Genomic DNA, 16470 nt, shown 5'->3' on the forward strand with positions numbered 1-16470 from the left:
TTTATCGAGCTGCTGTCTCGTACACCCTGTTTCTTTGGTTTTGATTCCTAATTGGCATGGGAGAAGTAGAACTGGTTGGTGTACGGAGCTTTGAATTCTTCAGAAGCAGTATGTTGCTAGAATTTCAGAATATCTTATGGAAATGCGGCCTGTTTTTGGATGTAGACCAAATTGGGAGTTATTGATGTCTTACCAATCACTTATGCATAAGTGTAACTGAATCCTGAGCTCAGTAGTTGAGAGGCAATCAGCAGCCCTGCAGACTTCATAAAGTTCCCTGACACCATTATTGGCTTGAATAAAGACAGACTTCTGCAAGATGAATAGTTATGTAAGGGGTTACATTCCCAAATGTTGAAATTGGGTGATCATAGGACATGCTTCCCTTGAGGTTTCAAGAACATTATATTTTTCAAGATGAACACTGGTCCCTCTAGTCTTCCTTGGTGTTTCCTGCCCCTTTTGACAGTTTGCTCACCTTGCTGCTTTGGCCATTTTTTGCTGATGGGCAGGTTAATCTCCTGTGTTTAAAAATTGTCTTCTAGAAAGGTGTTATGGGTAAAGTACCTGGCTTTGCTCTGTGTATTTGTTGCAAGTTTCCATTCTTTGTGAGTGATAGCCAGTACATAAAACTGAATTTCTTGTTAGTCAGAAGGAAGTGTTTTACTCTTCAGCAGCTGCTTGAGGTAACTGTGTTCTTTCAGTGATACTATTTAAATTTCAAAAATGTCTTTCCCTGAAAAGATTCCTTTGGGAATAGCATGTGAAGCTTAATATTATCTAAAATCAGATATCCTGACTGAATCTTGGCTGGTGTTTTCACAGAAGTGCAAGCAAAATAAGTTGATTGTCTGCATGGTACTCTCGGGTTCCTCTCCAGTACCAACAGTGCAGTCTGTTCTTATGCAGTGACGTGGAATTAACTTTTCTCCCCCCTTTCTCATGGATACTGGAATGCTGATCTGCAGTGGAATTAAGAGCCTTTCCCTGTCTTCTTCTAAAATAACAACAAGCAGTTTGAGATAAATGCTTCCATGGCATTTCTTTTAACATCTCTTTGGTACCCATGTTTAACTAGCAATGGTTATAATTAACTTGAGTTTGTAGTCTCTCATATAAAAGTGTCCTTCCTTTCTTATAACTTTGTCATGATTAATTTGGTCTTGTACAATAAAAGGAAAAGAGGCAATGCCAAGGTGAATCTGCAACAAGGGATATTCTGGTTGAATAGAAGGAAGAAAATGCTTACAAAGAGAATGCTTAAGCACTGGAACAGATAAGATGATTTGCCAGAGAGACTGGAATCTTCCTTTTTGGAGATTGATCAGGGCTTTATTTCATCAAGTTTTGACCAACTTTGAGATTATACTTATATGGAGGAGAGTACTGAATACCAGAGCTTTGCAACCTAAAGCTTTGATTGGTAGCTATGTAAAGATGAAGACTGCAGTATTCTTTTTTTAATGACAAACCTCCTTCTGAGGTTTGTTCTTATGGTGGAACTTTCCATATTTTTTTTCCTGATAAAAGGGAACCTAAGCTGCTACAACTAAATGGTGGTAAGTCCAAAGGTTAATGCCTACTCTTTCTGAACCTAAGCTGCTTTGGTAGTCTTTAACAAAAATTATCGGTTTCATTTTTGAACTTTCTTAAATAAGCCTGCTTTGAGATGTTTAGCTGAGAATACTGTTTAAATGTTGTTTTTTTTCCCAAATTCAATCTGCTCATTTACTGATACAATGTACAACTTCTCCTTGTAGCTAAAAAACGCGACATCTATGACAGATATGGAAAAGAAGGCTTAATAAATGGAGGTGGAGGTACGTTGATAACTGCCAGTCTGTTTTCTTTGTTCTGGTGGAAAGCCATTTTCTGCAGCTTTCTAAGACAGGAATCTGGAAATGCCAGATCATTAAGGCCTAAAATGTAATATTTTAAAAATTGAATTTAGAATTTGTCTACAGTATTTCTAGTTATAAAGGATATTGTTGATATCTGGAAACAGAATTAATTATTAAAAAGTATTGTGTAATTAACTTGAGGGATACCTGATAGAGGAATTTTAGAAAACTTAGTGTGTATTTTTAAAATAATTCAAAAACCATATCAGCCTGAACTTTCTTGTTAATACGAATTTGTAAGGGTAATTGATTTTTTTTTTTGCAGGTGGAAGTCATGTAGATAATCCATTTGAATTTGGATTTACATTCCGTAACCCAGAGGATGTCTTCAGGGAGTTTTTTGGTGGAAGGGACCCTTTTTCATTTGACTTCTTCGGTAAGTAATTTACTGGTTTTAGTTATGTTTGTCTGAAGTGTGGCTAAAACTTCACTCTTAGAAAACAAACAAACATAGCTAATACAGCTTTATGAGAAGTAGCTCTGCAAATTGGTGGTAAACAATTGCTATTTTATATAATAATGAAATGTTTGTTACCGTCTACTTACTTTCTTTCTTAGCTGGTTTGGTAGTATAGAATAGGTTTGGATTGCCAGTTTATCTTTTGTCAGAAGGTGTGGTTTAAAAAAAAAAACAAACACATGAAATCGTGGCATCTGTCTCTATAAATTAGAAGGAAATAACATCAGGCAGAAAAAGTATACACTGGAATTCTCTCTGACTTAGTCTGCTGAATTTGACCTCTCTTGGTGTGTAAATATTTAATGTAGTTCTGAGAGCTGCTGGACTGTGTAGGTTAACACTGAGAGCGATGTTGTAACAGTTAATGTGAAATGGTATACCACGAATCGTTTTCTGGTATCAAAATAAAAACAGCTGCATATGTAACCTAGATAGTCTTCCAAATTTTATGTCACATGTCTGTTTGGGAGACGGAGCACCTAAAGGTACAGATAACTTAAATAGCTCTTGAAGTCAACATGCTTCATTTGGTTAAAGGAAGCAATATGTGATAAAGTCGTCAGTGATGTTTTTACCATATTGCTGACGTTCTTTTGGCTTTGTGCTTTTGCTTGCTCAAGTGTGTGAAGATTTTTTCACAAGTGGTGGAGTTCTCATTCAATATCTCAGTGCATGTTTATAGGTCAGCATTTTGTGCAGCAGGAGAGGAATACATCCTGTGTTCAGTATTTACTTAAAAGTTAAAATGGCGAATTCAGCTCAAAGTTTAATTATATATTTCTTTAGGTTACTCCTCAGCGATTGTCATTTCTTTTTTTGACTACAATAAAAGATTAGAGAAGGGTTTGAGAGGCTAGAGGTTTAATCCAGTAGAAGGTTAGACAAGGCAAGACTCCCAATGTTACCACTGACAGTGGAGGTGTATTCATTAATTTAAAGGTGGCTTCTCCAAGCTTTCTGAAGAACAACAATGAATATGTTTGGGTGTAGGCAAAAACACTTGATTGTGATTCTGGGCTACTAAAGAACTGATTTAATTTGGGTTTAGAGGCTTCTCAGATTCTCACTTGAAGAACAGATTATGTATTGGAAGGGATTTTCAGTGAGGAAAAAACTGAAAGGAAGAATGGCATCCATGGAGCACAGAAGTGACCTAAGAACCTGTATAACAGTTCAAACAACTCCTGAAGTAGTTAAGTCATCTTTTGTATACAGTGAGCTTCATATGGGCATGTGGTAACACTTCAGATAGTCTAGAGTATCTGAGATGCCTGAGTAAGTTCCGTATGTCCAGGAAAATACAGCTCAGGACCTTCAGAATGTCACTGTCCTTCAGCGAGCAGTAGCTAGGCAGGATATTTCAGGGCATGTCAAATGGCATTAGGTGCCTGTGTGTCTTATCAACTGAATTCAACAAGGAACCATGTTTTCTTCTTTTTTTGCCATGGTCAAATGTGCTAAGCTGCTCCAGATGGATGTCCAGTTTGGACCTTGGCTGAGAGAAGTCTGTCTGTCTCTTTCGATGCAGATAATAATCTTAACAGCTGTAATGTGCTTAAACACTCTAGTTTTCTCGGTATACTTTTCTAGAGGGTACTTAATAAATGTTCTGCATTTGTTTGGAAAGAATTCGTGATGTGTTTTAGTACAAATTTAATACTAGATGATGCATATAAACCTATATGTAATCTGTGGAGTTTTATGTTGAGTGTTATACTTATTTGGTAAAGTGATACTCAAAACTCTAATTGTAGAATCATGAAATATTCTGAGTTGGAAGGGACCCACAAGGACGTTGTCACCCAGTCCAACTCCTGGCTCAAGGCAGCAACACCCAAAAATCAGACACTTTGAGAGTGTTTTCCAAATGCTTCTTTAACTCTGGCAGGCTCATGACCACTGCCCTGGGGAGCCTGGGGAATAAGGTTGGAAACCAAAGGTAGAATTGAACTTCTATGTATGGCTAACTAGGTATTTATATTTGTCATGGAGGAACTCAAGGAGCTAGCTATATGGTATGTGGTTTGGTTCCATCAAACAACAGAATTGCTGCAGGGTGACAACTGTAATACTGCGTACGGAAAGCAGTACGTGAGTTCTGGAAAAGTATGGAGTTACCTTAAGTGTATAGGCTAAAGACTTCACCTGACAGGAAACTCTCTTTGCAGTAATCACTGTAAAGTGTATTTTATGTGATCTGTGTTTCAGGACATAGTTTCAGAAGCAGTATAGGGTAGCTTCATCAACCTCTTCATCTCCAGGACTGAAAGTGAGTGTTCAGTAGTCAGAGCCAGGGGAGGGTAGATGTTTCAGCTTCAGTTATCTCCAAATGGCAAGTTCAAATGATGAATGTGAAAACCTCTTTTTGACATTTAGATACCATCTTGCTAGGGCAAGGGTTGTATTTACCAGTCATGTTGTGGTTTTAATCCATACGTAATCCCATTTTATGATAATTATGATGATTAGATGTTCTAATGCAAAATACATTTGTTAGTCAAATCGATTCCTAAAACTGAACAAGGCGGAGGTTTCAAACTAAAGCTAGCTTGCACAATGTTTTCCTCTTTATAATTATGTTGACAGAAATGTGCGACTTTTGGTATTTAGAGATTCTCAACGATCTGCATGTGCATTCAGTGCTTTGGTATGCAAGCACACAATTGTATTTAAGCACCAGTCTTAGATCATAGTTATTCATGGAATGGTTCAGATCTTAGAACCATTAATTTTTCTGCAATAATTTGATAGCTTCAAAGGAAATGCTTACATTGTAGGAGTCACCTCAACCAGGAATAGATGGAACCAGCGCAGTGGCTCCTTGAGTAGTGAAACTACCATTCAATTTCTTCTGCTGCAGGGAAGGAAGACTTGCTCCAAATTCTTCTGTGCATCTTAAAACTTGAATCTTTGACTAATGTCCCAGTAGATGCATTGAGGAGCTGGTTGATAGCTTGCTGGCTGTCCCAGGCATGCCTTCTTTCTTCTACCTCTTGTTAATTGCATTCATTGTGTGCACCTCTGAGCCAGTTCAATCTGGTAGTCCCCAAGATTGATTTTGTTTCTTCTTGGATGGCTAGCAGGTTAAATGTGTCCTTGGAGGAGGACAAATGCTGGACATGACACAAGGTGAGCAGGTCATACAGTGGTAGTGGAAGATTCTCCCACTTTTAAGGTATCCCTGAACATTTGGACAGGGGCCTGATAAATATGAAATGCTGTGTAGGGCTGAACTTACCATTCTCTAATATCTATTTAATTGCAGTATAGATGGAATTAAAAGGTAATGTTTTGAATCTTCCTTTTTTTCTAGGAAATTACTAATGCAGGATCTCTGCTATATATCATTAGAAAGACTTTCAAATGCTATGACATTTCTACTAAGTAAAGTTTCTTAAATAACTGGGACAACCATCTGTTTAACATCTAATTTATGGAAGTGAGCAATTATGAAAGTCTGTATTTAAACACTATACAGATGAATCAACAGTGTTTGCAACATCTCCATGTCTCTTCTGAGTAAGTGGCATCAACACAGCAGCTATAGCATCCTTTGTAGTTAAAGAAGAAAATATTTCCATGCAAAGTGCCTCTGGGTTTCTGCTGCTTGTGATGTATTTCACTGGGTCTTGGGTATGCTTCAGAGCCGTAGCGCCAGGTCCTGTGTGTATTCTGCAAATCTGTGTCCTTGAAACTTTTTTCAAACAGGAGATGAGATAGGAACACCTACTCCAAGAATTTCCTTTAGCACATCATGTAGCTGTAGCCCTTTGCATAACGGTGTTATTCAGACCCGCATTTATTACACTCAGTTCTGCTATGGTCCATCAAGTCACTCGCAGTGTGCCTTTGACAAAGAATTTGTGGCAGGCAGGCAGCCTGCTCTGTCTTCCTTGCTGGAACACTGCGGGCTGTAATAGCGAGTGCAGTTCAGATTGACTGCTCCCTTACGTGGGGCCGAGCAGCCTTTCAGTATGACTCTGTTCAGTGTGCTGCAGTTAGGGTGTCCTCCACCTGCATCTGCAGTACAAGCTTTTCCTCAGTGTCACGCTTCAGTGGAGGCAGTAGCATGGCTTTTATTGCAGAGAATAAAGGAAGGAGGGTTTGGTTGGGCAAGTGTCCAGCGAGTGGTGACTGAGCACTGAGCTTGTCTTTACAGGGCAGTGTTCGTTTGCATGCTGTACCTGTCAGATTATCGACATCTCTGGCTGTGTGTACGTGTGAGAACTCTTGCTGACAGTGCACAATTCATCTCGACTCCTGAGTCTTCTGGAGGTGAACGATGGCACTGCACTGGGATGTGCTTAACCCTTTCATGAGGGACACAGCATGGCAGCAGTAGCACTGAGAGCATGTCCCTGTGCTCCTTTTGACCATTGGGCACTTGCTCGTGCTGTTTTCCTTGAACCAGTGCAGTTGCTTTGCCAGTGGCACTGGAAACCATTGCAGAGAAGTGATTTGGCTGAACTTGTTTTCATCAGGCTTTGTTCAGCTGGTGGGAACCCTCCGGTTGCCCAGGCAGCTGCCATGGTAGAAGAGGGAAGCATCATGGTAGAACTGACAGTCAGGAAATGTGGCACGTTTAGTTTACAGTGACATTTGGTGATTTGAGCTAATGCCTTAGATTGATTTGATTAAATTGGTTAAATCAAACTGAGTTGTGGTCTGCCTGTGGTGTAGATTTTCAGGTTTTGCCGCCTTTAGTCCCTTCTTCCACCCTATGGTGCTTTTCCTGGCTGCTTTCTTTCAGATACAGCAGTCTCACCAGTACTGAGTCAGATTAGCTCATGGATGCAACAGAAAGCTAGCAATACAAATGTGTAGTGTTTTCTTTTGCATCAATGAATTAATGTAACCAGTCATGTGGTTCTGTGATCACAAGGCAGGGAAGAAAGACAAACAGGACCACATCTTGTGTTAGTATTCTGCAAGTGGATCATGCTGCTGGGAGTGAGAAAATCCTGTTTCTGTTACAGCTGAGAGCTGAGGGTGGGAGGATCATGACCTACTTCATTTTGAGCTGCAGTGAGATATTTACTGGTGGTGTTTTTATTTGATTTTTGAGGTTAAATTCTTTCCCATGACTACAGAAAACTAAGGTAGGATTCCGCTGTACACAGTGAGCTGATGTAATCCTTTTACCCAGAGGAACAGGATGGTTGCTGTGTTTGAATTAGCACAAAGATTTTTCTGATGAAAGCAGATTCCTTTTAGGAACACGTTACCTGTAACAAACCCACCTGAAAGTTCTGACACTAATGTACAGCCTTGTGTTGCTGGGGTTTTTGTGTTCCTAGCCTAATGTTAACTTGGCTTCTGTAACTGCCCACTGGTAGGTCTTCCTACCAAATGACAAGAGTCCTGAAGTCCTTCATTGTGTCTCATTTTTTTCATATTTTTTTTGTGAGTTCTTTGCTTAAGCATTTGCTTTTTCCCCCCAAATCTGTGCCCTCTCATGGTGTTGATCCAGTACAAGCCTGTCTTGCTGGCTTCCTCAAAATCTCTTACCTTTTGGTCTCTCTTGATCCTTGCTGTAGCATCAACTTGGTGGTGCCGCAAGTTTCATGTCAGAAGTGTGCTGCAACGTTTCTTTTGAAATGGAATCTGATATTCTGTCCTCTCATAAACTTCTGGTAATACCCAGATTAAAATAAACTGTGGATTATTTCCAGACAGTGTTTAGTTAGACTCTAAGGTGACAGTGGCACAGTATTTTGGTTTTATGATGCTTTTTACGTTGTGTAATATTTATATAGTAATTTCCATTTTAAGAAAGGCGTTATTTTTTCTGCTTAGTTCTGTTGATTTTTATATGCATATAACATCCAATAAGAAAATGGTATGGATTGTAAATTGCAGCAGAATGACTACTGTAAGAGAAGTCTTTTTTTTTTTAAAAAAAAAAAAAAAGGGGGGCAATATTGTGGTATTCACTTCATTTGAACCATAGTAGAAAAGCTAGCTATGCACAAAGGTTGTCGTGCATAGAAAGGTTCTGCTAAATCACAAAAACAGACCTACCAGGCTGAAATGTTATTTTCCTGAGTGGTACTATTTGTCATCTTGATTTATTGTGTAAAAGCATAAACAGTGCCTGCATGATTGAAGCTGCTATATTTACTTGTGTTTGGTAGTGGTTACAACAAATGATGCTGCATTTTGAATGGAGAAGCCTCCTGCTGCTCTCTCTCCACAGTGTTTTTACTATTTTTTTTTCTTCATGCTGTACCTGAATGGCTGGCAACATACATGTAGTCTTGGGGGGGAATATTCCCCCAGGAAAGCCACCTTGTCTCCAAATAATCCCTCTTGCTGAGGATTCAGCAGTCAGTTGCAGGGGAGTGGTTTAACTATCTTGTTTATTGGGGAGAATTACTGGAAGAGCATTGGAGGATCGTGGTCCGGACTGGAAACAGAAATCACCTGAGGATAGAAGTAGAGTACTGAATTTTCTTTCTTCGGTACTTAGGGTTGCCAAAGGCTAATTGGCATGCCCAAGTCTAGGTTAGGTTTTCGTGTAACTAGGAGTAGGCAGTAATCCGTTTAGAGCTGGGCTGACAGCAGGGATTTCAGGGGAGGTTGTGATCTCCCGTAAAAACCTGCATTTTTGCTGCTGTTGTGCAGAAGAGGAGTTTCACGTGCAGAAGAGGAGTTTCACATGCAGAACAGGCAGCTATGCTGTGGGAGATCAGAAACTCCAAGTTTACATGGCAGGTTGTTTTGTTTTTATTCAAACTCCAGGTAACAAGAAAAATTGGACTATAAATAGGAAGCCTAACAGTGGGAGTAATATAATATAGATCGTTTGTACACGTGAGTGAATGACCTTCATAACTAGCTTCTGAGTCACACTAATGAAAATAAATTGGACTACAAAACAATTAACTGCAGTGTTTTTACTTGCTAACTGATAAACTAGTCTGAAAAATACCACAATTTTTTCCCAAACAAGTATCGTGACAATCTAAAGAAAATTATGGTTTTTGGTTACAAACTCCCTCATTTCCATGCCCAAGAGTCTTGTTTAATTTCTAATCCTTTAAATATAATAATGGGTCATATTTGTATTGAAGAAAACTTATTCTAAAATAAAAAAAGTATAACAAAGCCTGAGGAACAAAACAGAAAAACAACTTACCACTTGTTTGTCTGCTCTATGTAAGATAAAAATTTGGTCCTGCCTTGTCGATAACTGTGGCAGCTAGGGGAAAGATAGGGTTATTTTGGTTGTTCTGGCATTTTATATCTTTGCTGGTGGGAGGATGTGTTTGGACTTCAGGGGCTGTATTTGTTCAGCACGAATACATCGTGACACTTCACTTCTGTTAAGTACTCACATTTAAACCAGATGGTAACTGATATCTTTTTATTATCAGATTGATTGCTTTAGTAATGTCACTGCTGCGTTGACTGGTGACTTAGCATAAACGAGCTTAGATTTTTGAAGTGATACCAGAGCTGGCTTAAGTATTGAGTTTCTGAACTTTTCTTTCGCAACTTAAAAATATCAGAACAGTCATACAGTTACAAGAATCTTGCGTTGCTTTCATACTTCTATCGCTGCTGTCACCAGTTTCTGCATTTCCCAGGAAGAGCTTAGTCTGAGCAGTATTTAAAACTTTTTACCTTCCAATATAGAGTGCCCACTTGTAGAACTTGGTAAAATTGTTGGTAGCGTACAGTACTCGTCCTGGTAGAGCTCTGATTCTGACTGAGAGGGTGGTTGAAGTAGTTGTACTCTTCTGAATTTAACATAACAGGTACTTGATTAAAAATAATACCTGATTAAAATTGTATGTTCCTCTTTGTTTTAAGAGCTTTAGTAAAAAGCATTTTTCAGACAGTCCTAGTAATATATATTTCTTTAGGAAAATTTTAATTACTTTTAAGTAAATAGGTAAGTTCTTGTATAGGTGTCTGTTTTTTATATATATATATATATATATATATAAAAACACACAGATATGTGTGTATATATATAGAAGTATATATAAAGAAAGATATAGAGCCTATAGCTTGGTAGGGTCTGAATGGTTCTTTTGTAGGTTTATGAACAGTGTCCCATAATTTACTACCTAAATGTGCCTCAGAATAAGTGTTTGAAGTGCCTAATGTGGCAAGTGCTAAAATAAACACGTAAAATAGTTGCAGATTATGAGTCATCAGTCAGTCCCTGGCTGTTCTTTTTATATTTCGCTTATTGATAGAACCTAGCTGGAAGTTACTTTTTAGAGACACTGTCGGGGTGGTCTGCAATAAATCTTGTAGGGCAGTAAACTAGGAAGTGCATATAAGTGTGTGCAATATTCTAGGAATTGTTAAATTTAAATTTTGCTGTGTAGTAGGGGCCATTCTGTATCTGAAAAGTTCTAAATCTGTCAAATGTTAACTCGGTGGACATATTTATCTTCAAATAAATACTGATTTGATTTCTTCTGTCATACTTTGTTATGCTATGTGAGCATCTGAAGCATGCTATTTTCTTAACTCTTATCAACTGCATTTGTGCTGAAAAATGAAAGCCTTTTTGTTAGGTTTACTGCTTTTTAATTCTAAATAGTTAAAATGATTAACCACTTATCATTTGTAAACATAAAAATGAGTTAGAATTTAGTCCAAAAGGAGCCTCTTTTAGAGGATTGTTCGGCTCAGTAGAATCACATGTTTCAAAGGAAGAATCTCAACTATAACAGGATTTTTTTTTCATTGAAACTGTTTAAATACGGGATCGCTCAGTGAGATTAACCTCTTTAATTGTCTTGTGTTTTGTAGAAGATCCTTTTGAAGACTTTTTCGGGAACAGACGGGGTCCAAGGGGAAGCAGAAACAGAGGCGGTGGATCATTTTTCTCTGCTTTTGGTGGATTCCCTGGTTTTGGAAGTGCTTTCCCTTCATTTGACACAGGTAAATATCACGAATAACATGGAATTTCTGTTTTGGTTTACAAAACATCTTGATGTAAAGTTGCTTTCATTTAATCAACTGTGAGGCCATGTTTTTGAATTTAGGATGCTATCTGAAAAGTCTGAATGTAAATAAAACCTTAGGTCTACCCGAAAGCTCAGGAAAAGTAAACAGACCTCAAAGAGGTAGAATTGTTTGCATTTAAAGCCATAAAGGAACTGTAGCACCAGAATTTAGAACTGGTTTTGAACTGTTTCAGTATTGGTGTCATGGCTTTTGGGTGAGGTCCTGAAAATTCACTGGGGGGAAAAAAAACACAGTAGTACTAAGAATGAGTTAGGGGTAGTTAACTTGAATGTTGAAGTCTGCCTCTCAGAGGTTGCTGAGACTTGCTGCTACTCAGTGTTGTTAAAGGATCTTGGGTCTTAGTTGGCACATTAGTGATACAAAACTTATTTTGTCTGCTAACCCAGTCTTCTATGATAAAATGAAAAATAAGACTCTGAAGTTATTATCTTTACCTTGAGCGGAAAGAATGGTGTAATGGTTGAGTTCAACTGACAGGCTTGAGTGGCTTTCCTTTAAAGGAAGGGACAAACAGTTTTTGGACAGTGCTCAGCATTTGGAACTGTGGGTCCATATGGGAAAAGGTGATAGTGCTGGAGTCAGGTTTTTATTTTCATACCAGTGTTCAATGCCATCAGTCACTGATGTTGTGTTGATGCAGCCATCAAAGTGTGTTGTGAAGCTAGGATGTAGTCCCGGTGGCTGATAAATTTGAAGCTCACAGTCATACAGAAATATGGTTTTGGTCAAATACTTTTCCTGTGAACTTCTTCCCCAATAGGTTTTACTTCGTTTGGTTCACTGGGACATGGAGGTCTTACTTCGTTCTCCTCCACATCGTTTGGTGGCAGTGGGATGGGTAACTTCAAATCAGTATCAACCTCAACTAAAATAGTCAACGGCAGAAAAATTACTACAAAGAGGTAAGAGTGATACATTTCTATGAAACTATATAGAAATGCATAGCTGAACATACATGCATATAAATATATGTATACATAAAAACACATACACATGTGTGTATAATTATTTCCTTTTAAATTATGTGGTCATAACAGTTTGAATTTGTGAGGTTTCTTTTAAGGCAGAAAAGTTGTTTTGGGTTTTGTAACTCTTGGCATTGCTGAGTTGCTTGCAGCTGTAGCATGGGAAAATAGAGAAGACAGGAGTTTAGACAAAAACCCGAAGAGTCAAGGAGGGTTGAACTGCATAAGGCTGGCTGTGAGAACTGCCCTGATGAAAAATGATGGCAGTATCTTGTTTGCTGTTTGAAAGGGACTCTGCAGCGGAGGTCCTTGTGGGCTTTAGGATCCTCCCATCTTTTGTCATGGTCTTTGACTGCTGCCTACCAAGTCAGCTTGAGAAGAGCGAAGTATGCTTGGCTTTTGTTGATATTGAAGCTATTGACTGGAATTGGGAAACTTGAGATAACACGAAATAACTTTCCCTAACATCTGTTCTAGTGTGCTTTCCCAAACAGTTTTTGAGTGAAGTTGAATTTCTGTGTAAAAATTCATTTTGTTTCATTTGTTGAGTGAACTAAGCAACTGAAACCCACTTTGGAGAAAACTTTTTCCTATTTATTCGAAAGGGAATTTTCAGGTACTGTACATAGCCTACCCATATGTGATGGAGAAATGACTGCATTTGGGAATTTATGGAGCAATTTTGAGTAATGCTTTGCTTTGGACAGGAAGCCTTTCTCCCTCTTTTTGATATGGGTGTGTTCTCTTTACTAAGTCTGATTATCAGAGAAGTTTGTATCTATCCATGTGGCTTCTTTTAATTATGAGGGGAGAATGCCAAGACAGTGAAAATTTCTGGCATGAATTTTTTTTTAAATTTAAATATTGCTCATCTTTCTGTTTTTAAAACAAACAACCTAAAACCACATAGCTTATTAATAATATCCCATTCTATTCAAGGATACTTAACTTCTGCCTAGTACATGCTAGTCCTAAACTCATCATACAGTTGGTCTCCAATTCAATTGCTTTGATCAAGTTAAAAGTGGATTGAAGACTGTCTTGCATGTCTTATGTTAAGCAAAATTGTGATTGGCTCTAGAACATTATGCATGTAACAAATGATACAAAATGCAATGTTAAGACAGCACAGTTCTATCTATAAAAAAGACATTTAGTCCTAGGTAATTGTAAGTAGTGTCAGTACAGCTGTGACAATTCAAGGTGACAGCTCTACCTGTGAACTGCACAAACTATAGGATTCAAACTTCCACAAAGCAATTTTCCTGCTATAAATAAGCAATATCAGTGGGGAAATGCAGATGGTTGCTAGTTACAGCTCCTGCACTGTTAAATGTGAAAGCTTGCCAATTACAGTTGTATTAAGCAGGCAGTGCTCCGTTGTGCTTTATCTAAAAGCCTAGGTCTGGTGTACATTTTCAAACCAGTTACAGTGCTCTGAAATGACAAACTGTTATTTGTCCTACAGAATTGTTGAGAACGGACAAGAGAGAGTAGAAGTTGAAGAAGATGGCCAGTTAAGGTCGCTAACAATAAATGGTAAGGAGCAGCTGCTACGCTTGGATAACAAGTAATTCAACGCACGCATTTAACAGAAATTTTAAGCTATAACAGCCACCATTTGAGGATTGACAGGAACATTTTTTGAAGATTTCAAATGAACTCAACTTTCTGTATATCCGTACTTAAGTAGTATGAATAGCTCACGGGAGCTTGTATTTGTCATAGACTTTTAAGTTTATTGTTGGGACCACATCGATAGGACCATTTTTTTGTCCTTAAAATTGTTGTAAATTTCTGTATGCACTTTTCTTTTTATTATCTATGATCCAAGGTGAACCATGATTCTTCAGTAGTGCTAGGGCAAGATGTACACTAACACTAGCATGAATCTTGCTTTTTCCAATTTGTTTGAAATGTGAGCCAACTAGTAGTTTAAGTCTGCTGTGAAGTTAACATTTCCAGGATAAACTTTTTAATAATTTCAACTTTTTTTTAATATTTACTAGTGAACGATGTTAATACATTTCTGGTAATGCATTTCTGGTTTAAATAAATTAAGGATGTTTTCTAGTTGTGCATGAATGCAGACAACTTAGTAAGTTTTGACAAATGTTTAAATGTGTAATGTAAGCAAAAGGTAAACAAAAGTGAAGCCAGTAAGCTGGGTCTTTTGTCATTTGCTAAAAAAAAAAAAAATCAAAATGAATAAATGCTGATGTTTGTGGTGCATTCTTTCATGAATGGCATTTGTAACCTTCTTGTGTCTGTGTGTGATTTGGGCAACTTGGGAAATCGGTGCTTTTTTTCCCACCACCTTCTTCTTCCATCTGAAGGATGAGGGCCTTTTTTTCCTTTACAGATGTTTTCTTCAGTGTGACTGAAAACATATTTAATTTCTTTTCTAAACCTGTATTTGAAGCACCTATTTTTAAGAAGCGTTCAGAGGCTGACTCTCTAACTCCATCTTTTGCCCTATTTTTTTTGGCCTGGGCAGAAAATAAATCACACTGTTTAAAATCAACCAACCAACCAAACAAAAAAAAAAAAACCAAAAACAAAAAACTCACAGTCTCAGAGCTTAAAGCCTTAGTTTGTGACTGCTTCAAAAAATAATCTGTAGTGAACACAAATATACAGGAAAATCAGTATTTTTTAAAAGCTTTCTGAAAATTTTTCTCACGTTTTGAGACATGGTGACTTTGGAGCAAATTTGCACAAAATTAATAGGGACAAATGAAAGCTAAATATGGTTAAAATATCTCACATTACTCATCAACCAGAAACAAAAAGATGGATGCCTTTTTTTAATTAATGGAGTGAAGCAAAGTGTTAATTTGTAGCTAAGACCAGATTTTCAAAGTTTAGTGAAAGATGATGTCATAGGGGAAGCATGCAAATAAGTATTGGCATTTGTTAATACCTGCCAGCCTCTGGGTAATATCATAAATTACAGATGTACAATTTTGTCTGTGCACCAGCTTTGAACATCTGGCCTTCACCAAATTCTTTAGTCTTGCTTAATGTTTAAAAAAAATAGCATGGTGTTTTTAAATAATCACTTAATGACTTTTTACTGAACACCATCTGCTTTGTACTAACAAACGCATCGATTATTAAATATATTGAAAAGATTTGCTCATGTGTATCATGCAGGATAACTGATTCAATTTAACCCAAACCCAGCAATCTAAAAAACTGCTAGATTAGGATTCAAATTTACAGCAGAGTTGGCATATCTGGAATTTGTCCTTCTACTTCAGCGTTAATTTAATACAACCAAATAAAGTAAGAGTTAGAAGGCGTTAATATATAGTTCGGTTTTGGGACCACAGATGTTACATCCCTTTTCAAGTTCTTTGCAGAGTTGTTACTTCAGTGTTATGTTTTTGGTGTAGAAGCACAAACTCAGTCTAGAACTTAAGCATTTTCTTATCAATGCTGTTTTTCCTTCCCTGTGTATGTTCCCTCCTGATCCAGATAACTAAACAATCAATTTATTTCAAAATCTGGCTTTGTTGTGATGTCTTGAGTTATGAAAAATGTTAATTTACATTTCTAGGACACTTAGTGTTCCTTTAAGTTATGTAAACTGTAAAAAGTGCTTCAAAATTGGTTAACCAACTCAAATAAAATCAGGACAATCCGGAGTTGAGTTTGAATTCCTTCCTGTGGTTACCCATAGCTTTTATGTTAAGCTTCCAATCTTTACCTTCTATTTTAATCCCAGTTTTTATCCTTTATAGGTTAACATTTAAGTTAACTAGTTCAAGTTAAGAAGGTAATTACGGTAGCGTAGTTGCTAGTGGCAGTTTTCCACCCACACGGTTGTGTTAGACCTTAACCAGAAAAGTGTGATACTATAGAGCTATAGATCATTCACTCAAAGGTTCCCTAATGAAATCCCTTAACAGTGTAAATTTGATGAAGATCCAGTGTTTTGGATGGTTTCTCTTCTGCCTTGAGATCCCTGAAGCTGGTTATTGTCAGAGCTAGAGGAAGATGCAGTCTTAAACGGCAGCACTGCACTTTCTTGGCAGAAAGAAGCTGGCAAAGCACAAAAACAGATAAGAAACAAGTTTCATCAGTAAATCCATGAGTAAAGATCTCTACTGTAGTAAGCAGATACCCAAACACCACCATCTGAGCAGGC

At 37.7% G+C, this 16470-nt stretch overlaps 1 protein-coding gene across 7 annotated transcripts in view; it reads left to right on the forward strand.

The window, feature by feature from the left end:
• Nucleotides 1-16470, forward strand: part of DNAJB6 (DnaJ heat shock protein family (Hsp40) member B6) — a 65089-nt gene that overhangs the window by 12137 nt on the left and 36482 nt on the right. For 5 of the 7 annotated variants that reach the window (XM_082753044.1, XM_082753043.1, XM_082753045.1 and 2 more), the window contains exons 4-8: nt 1761-1820; nt 2167-2277; nt 11134-11265; nt 12113-12254; nt 13786-13856. In XM_082753044.1, coding sequence (XP_082609170.1) covers nt 1761-1820; nt 2167-2277; nt 11134-11265; nt 12113-12254; nt 13786-13856 — 516 coding nt within the window. Of the gene's footprint in view, nt 1-1760; nt 1821-2166; nt 2278-11133; nt 11266-12112; nt 12255-13785; nt 15982-16470 lie in introns of those variants that run through there. The other 2 variants (XM_082753047.1, XM_082753046.1) reach the window with 2 other exon arrangements.

Source organism: Aythya marila, assembly GCF_965140915.1.
Source record: "Aythya marila genome assembly, chromosome: 2".
Classification (NCBI taxonomy): domain Eukaryota; kingdom Metazoa; phylum Chordata; class Aves; order Anseriformes; family Anatidae; genus Aythya; species Aythya marila.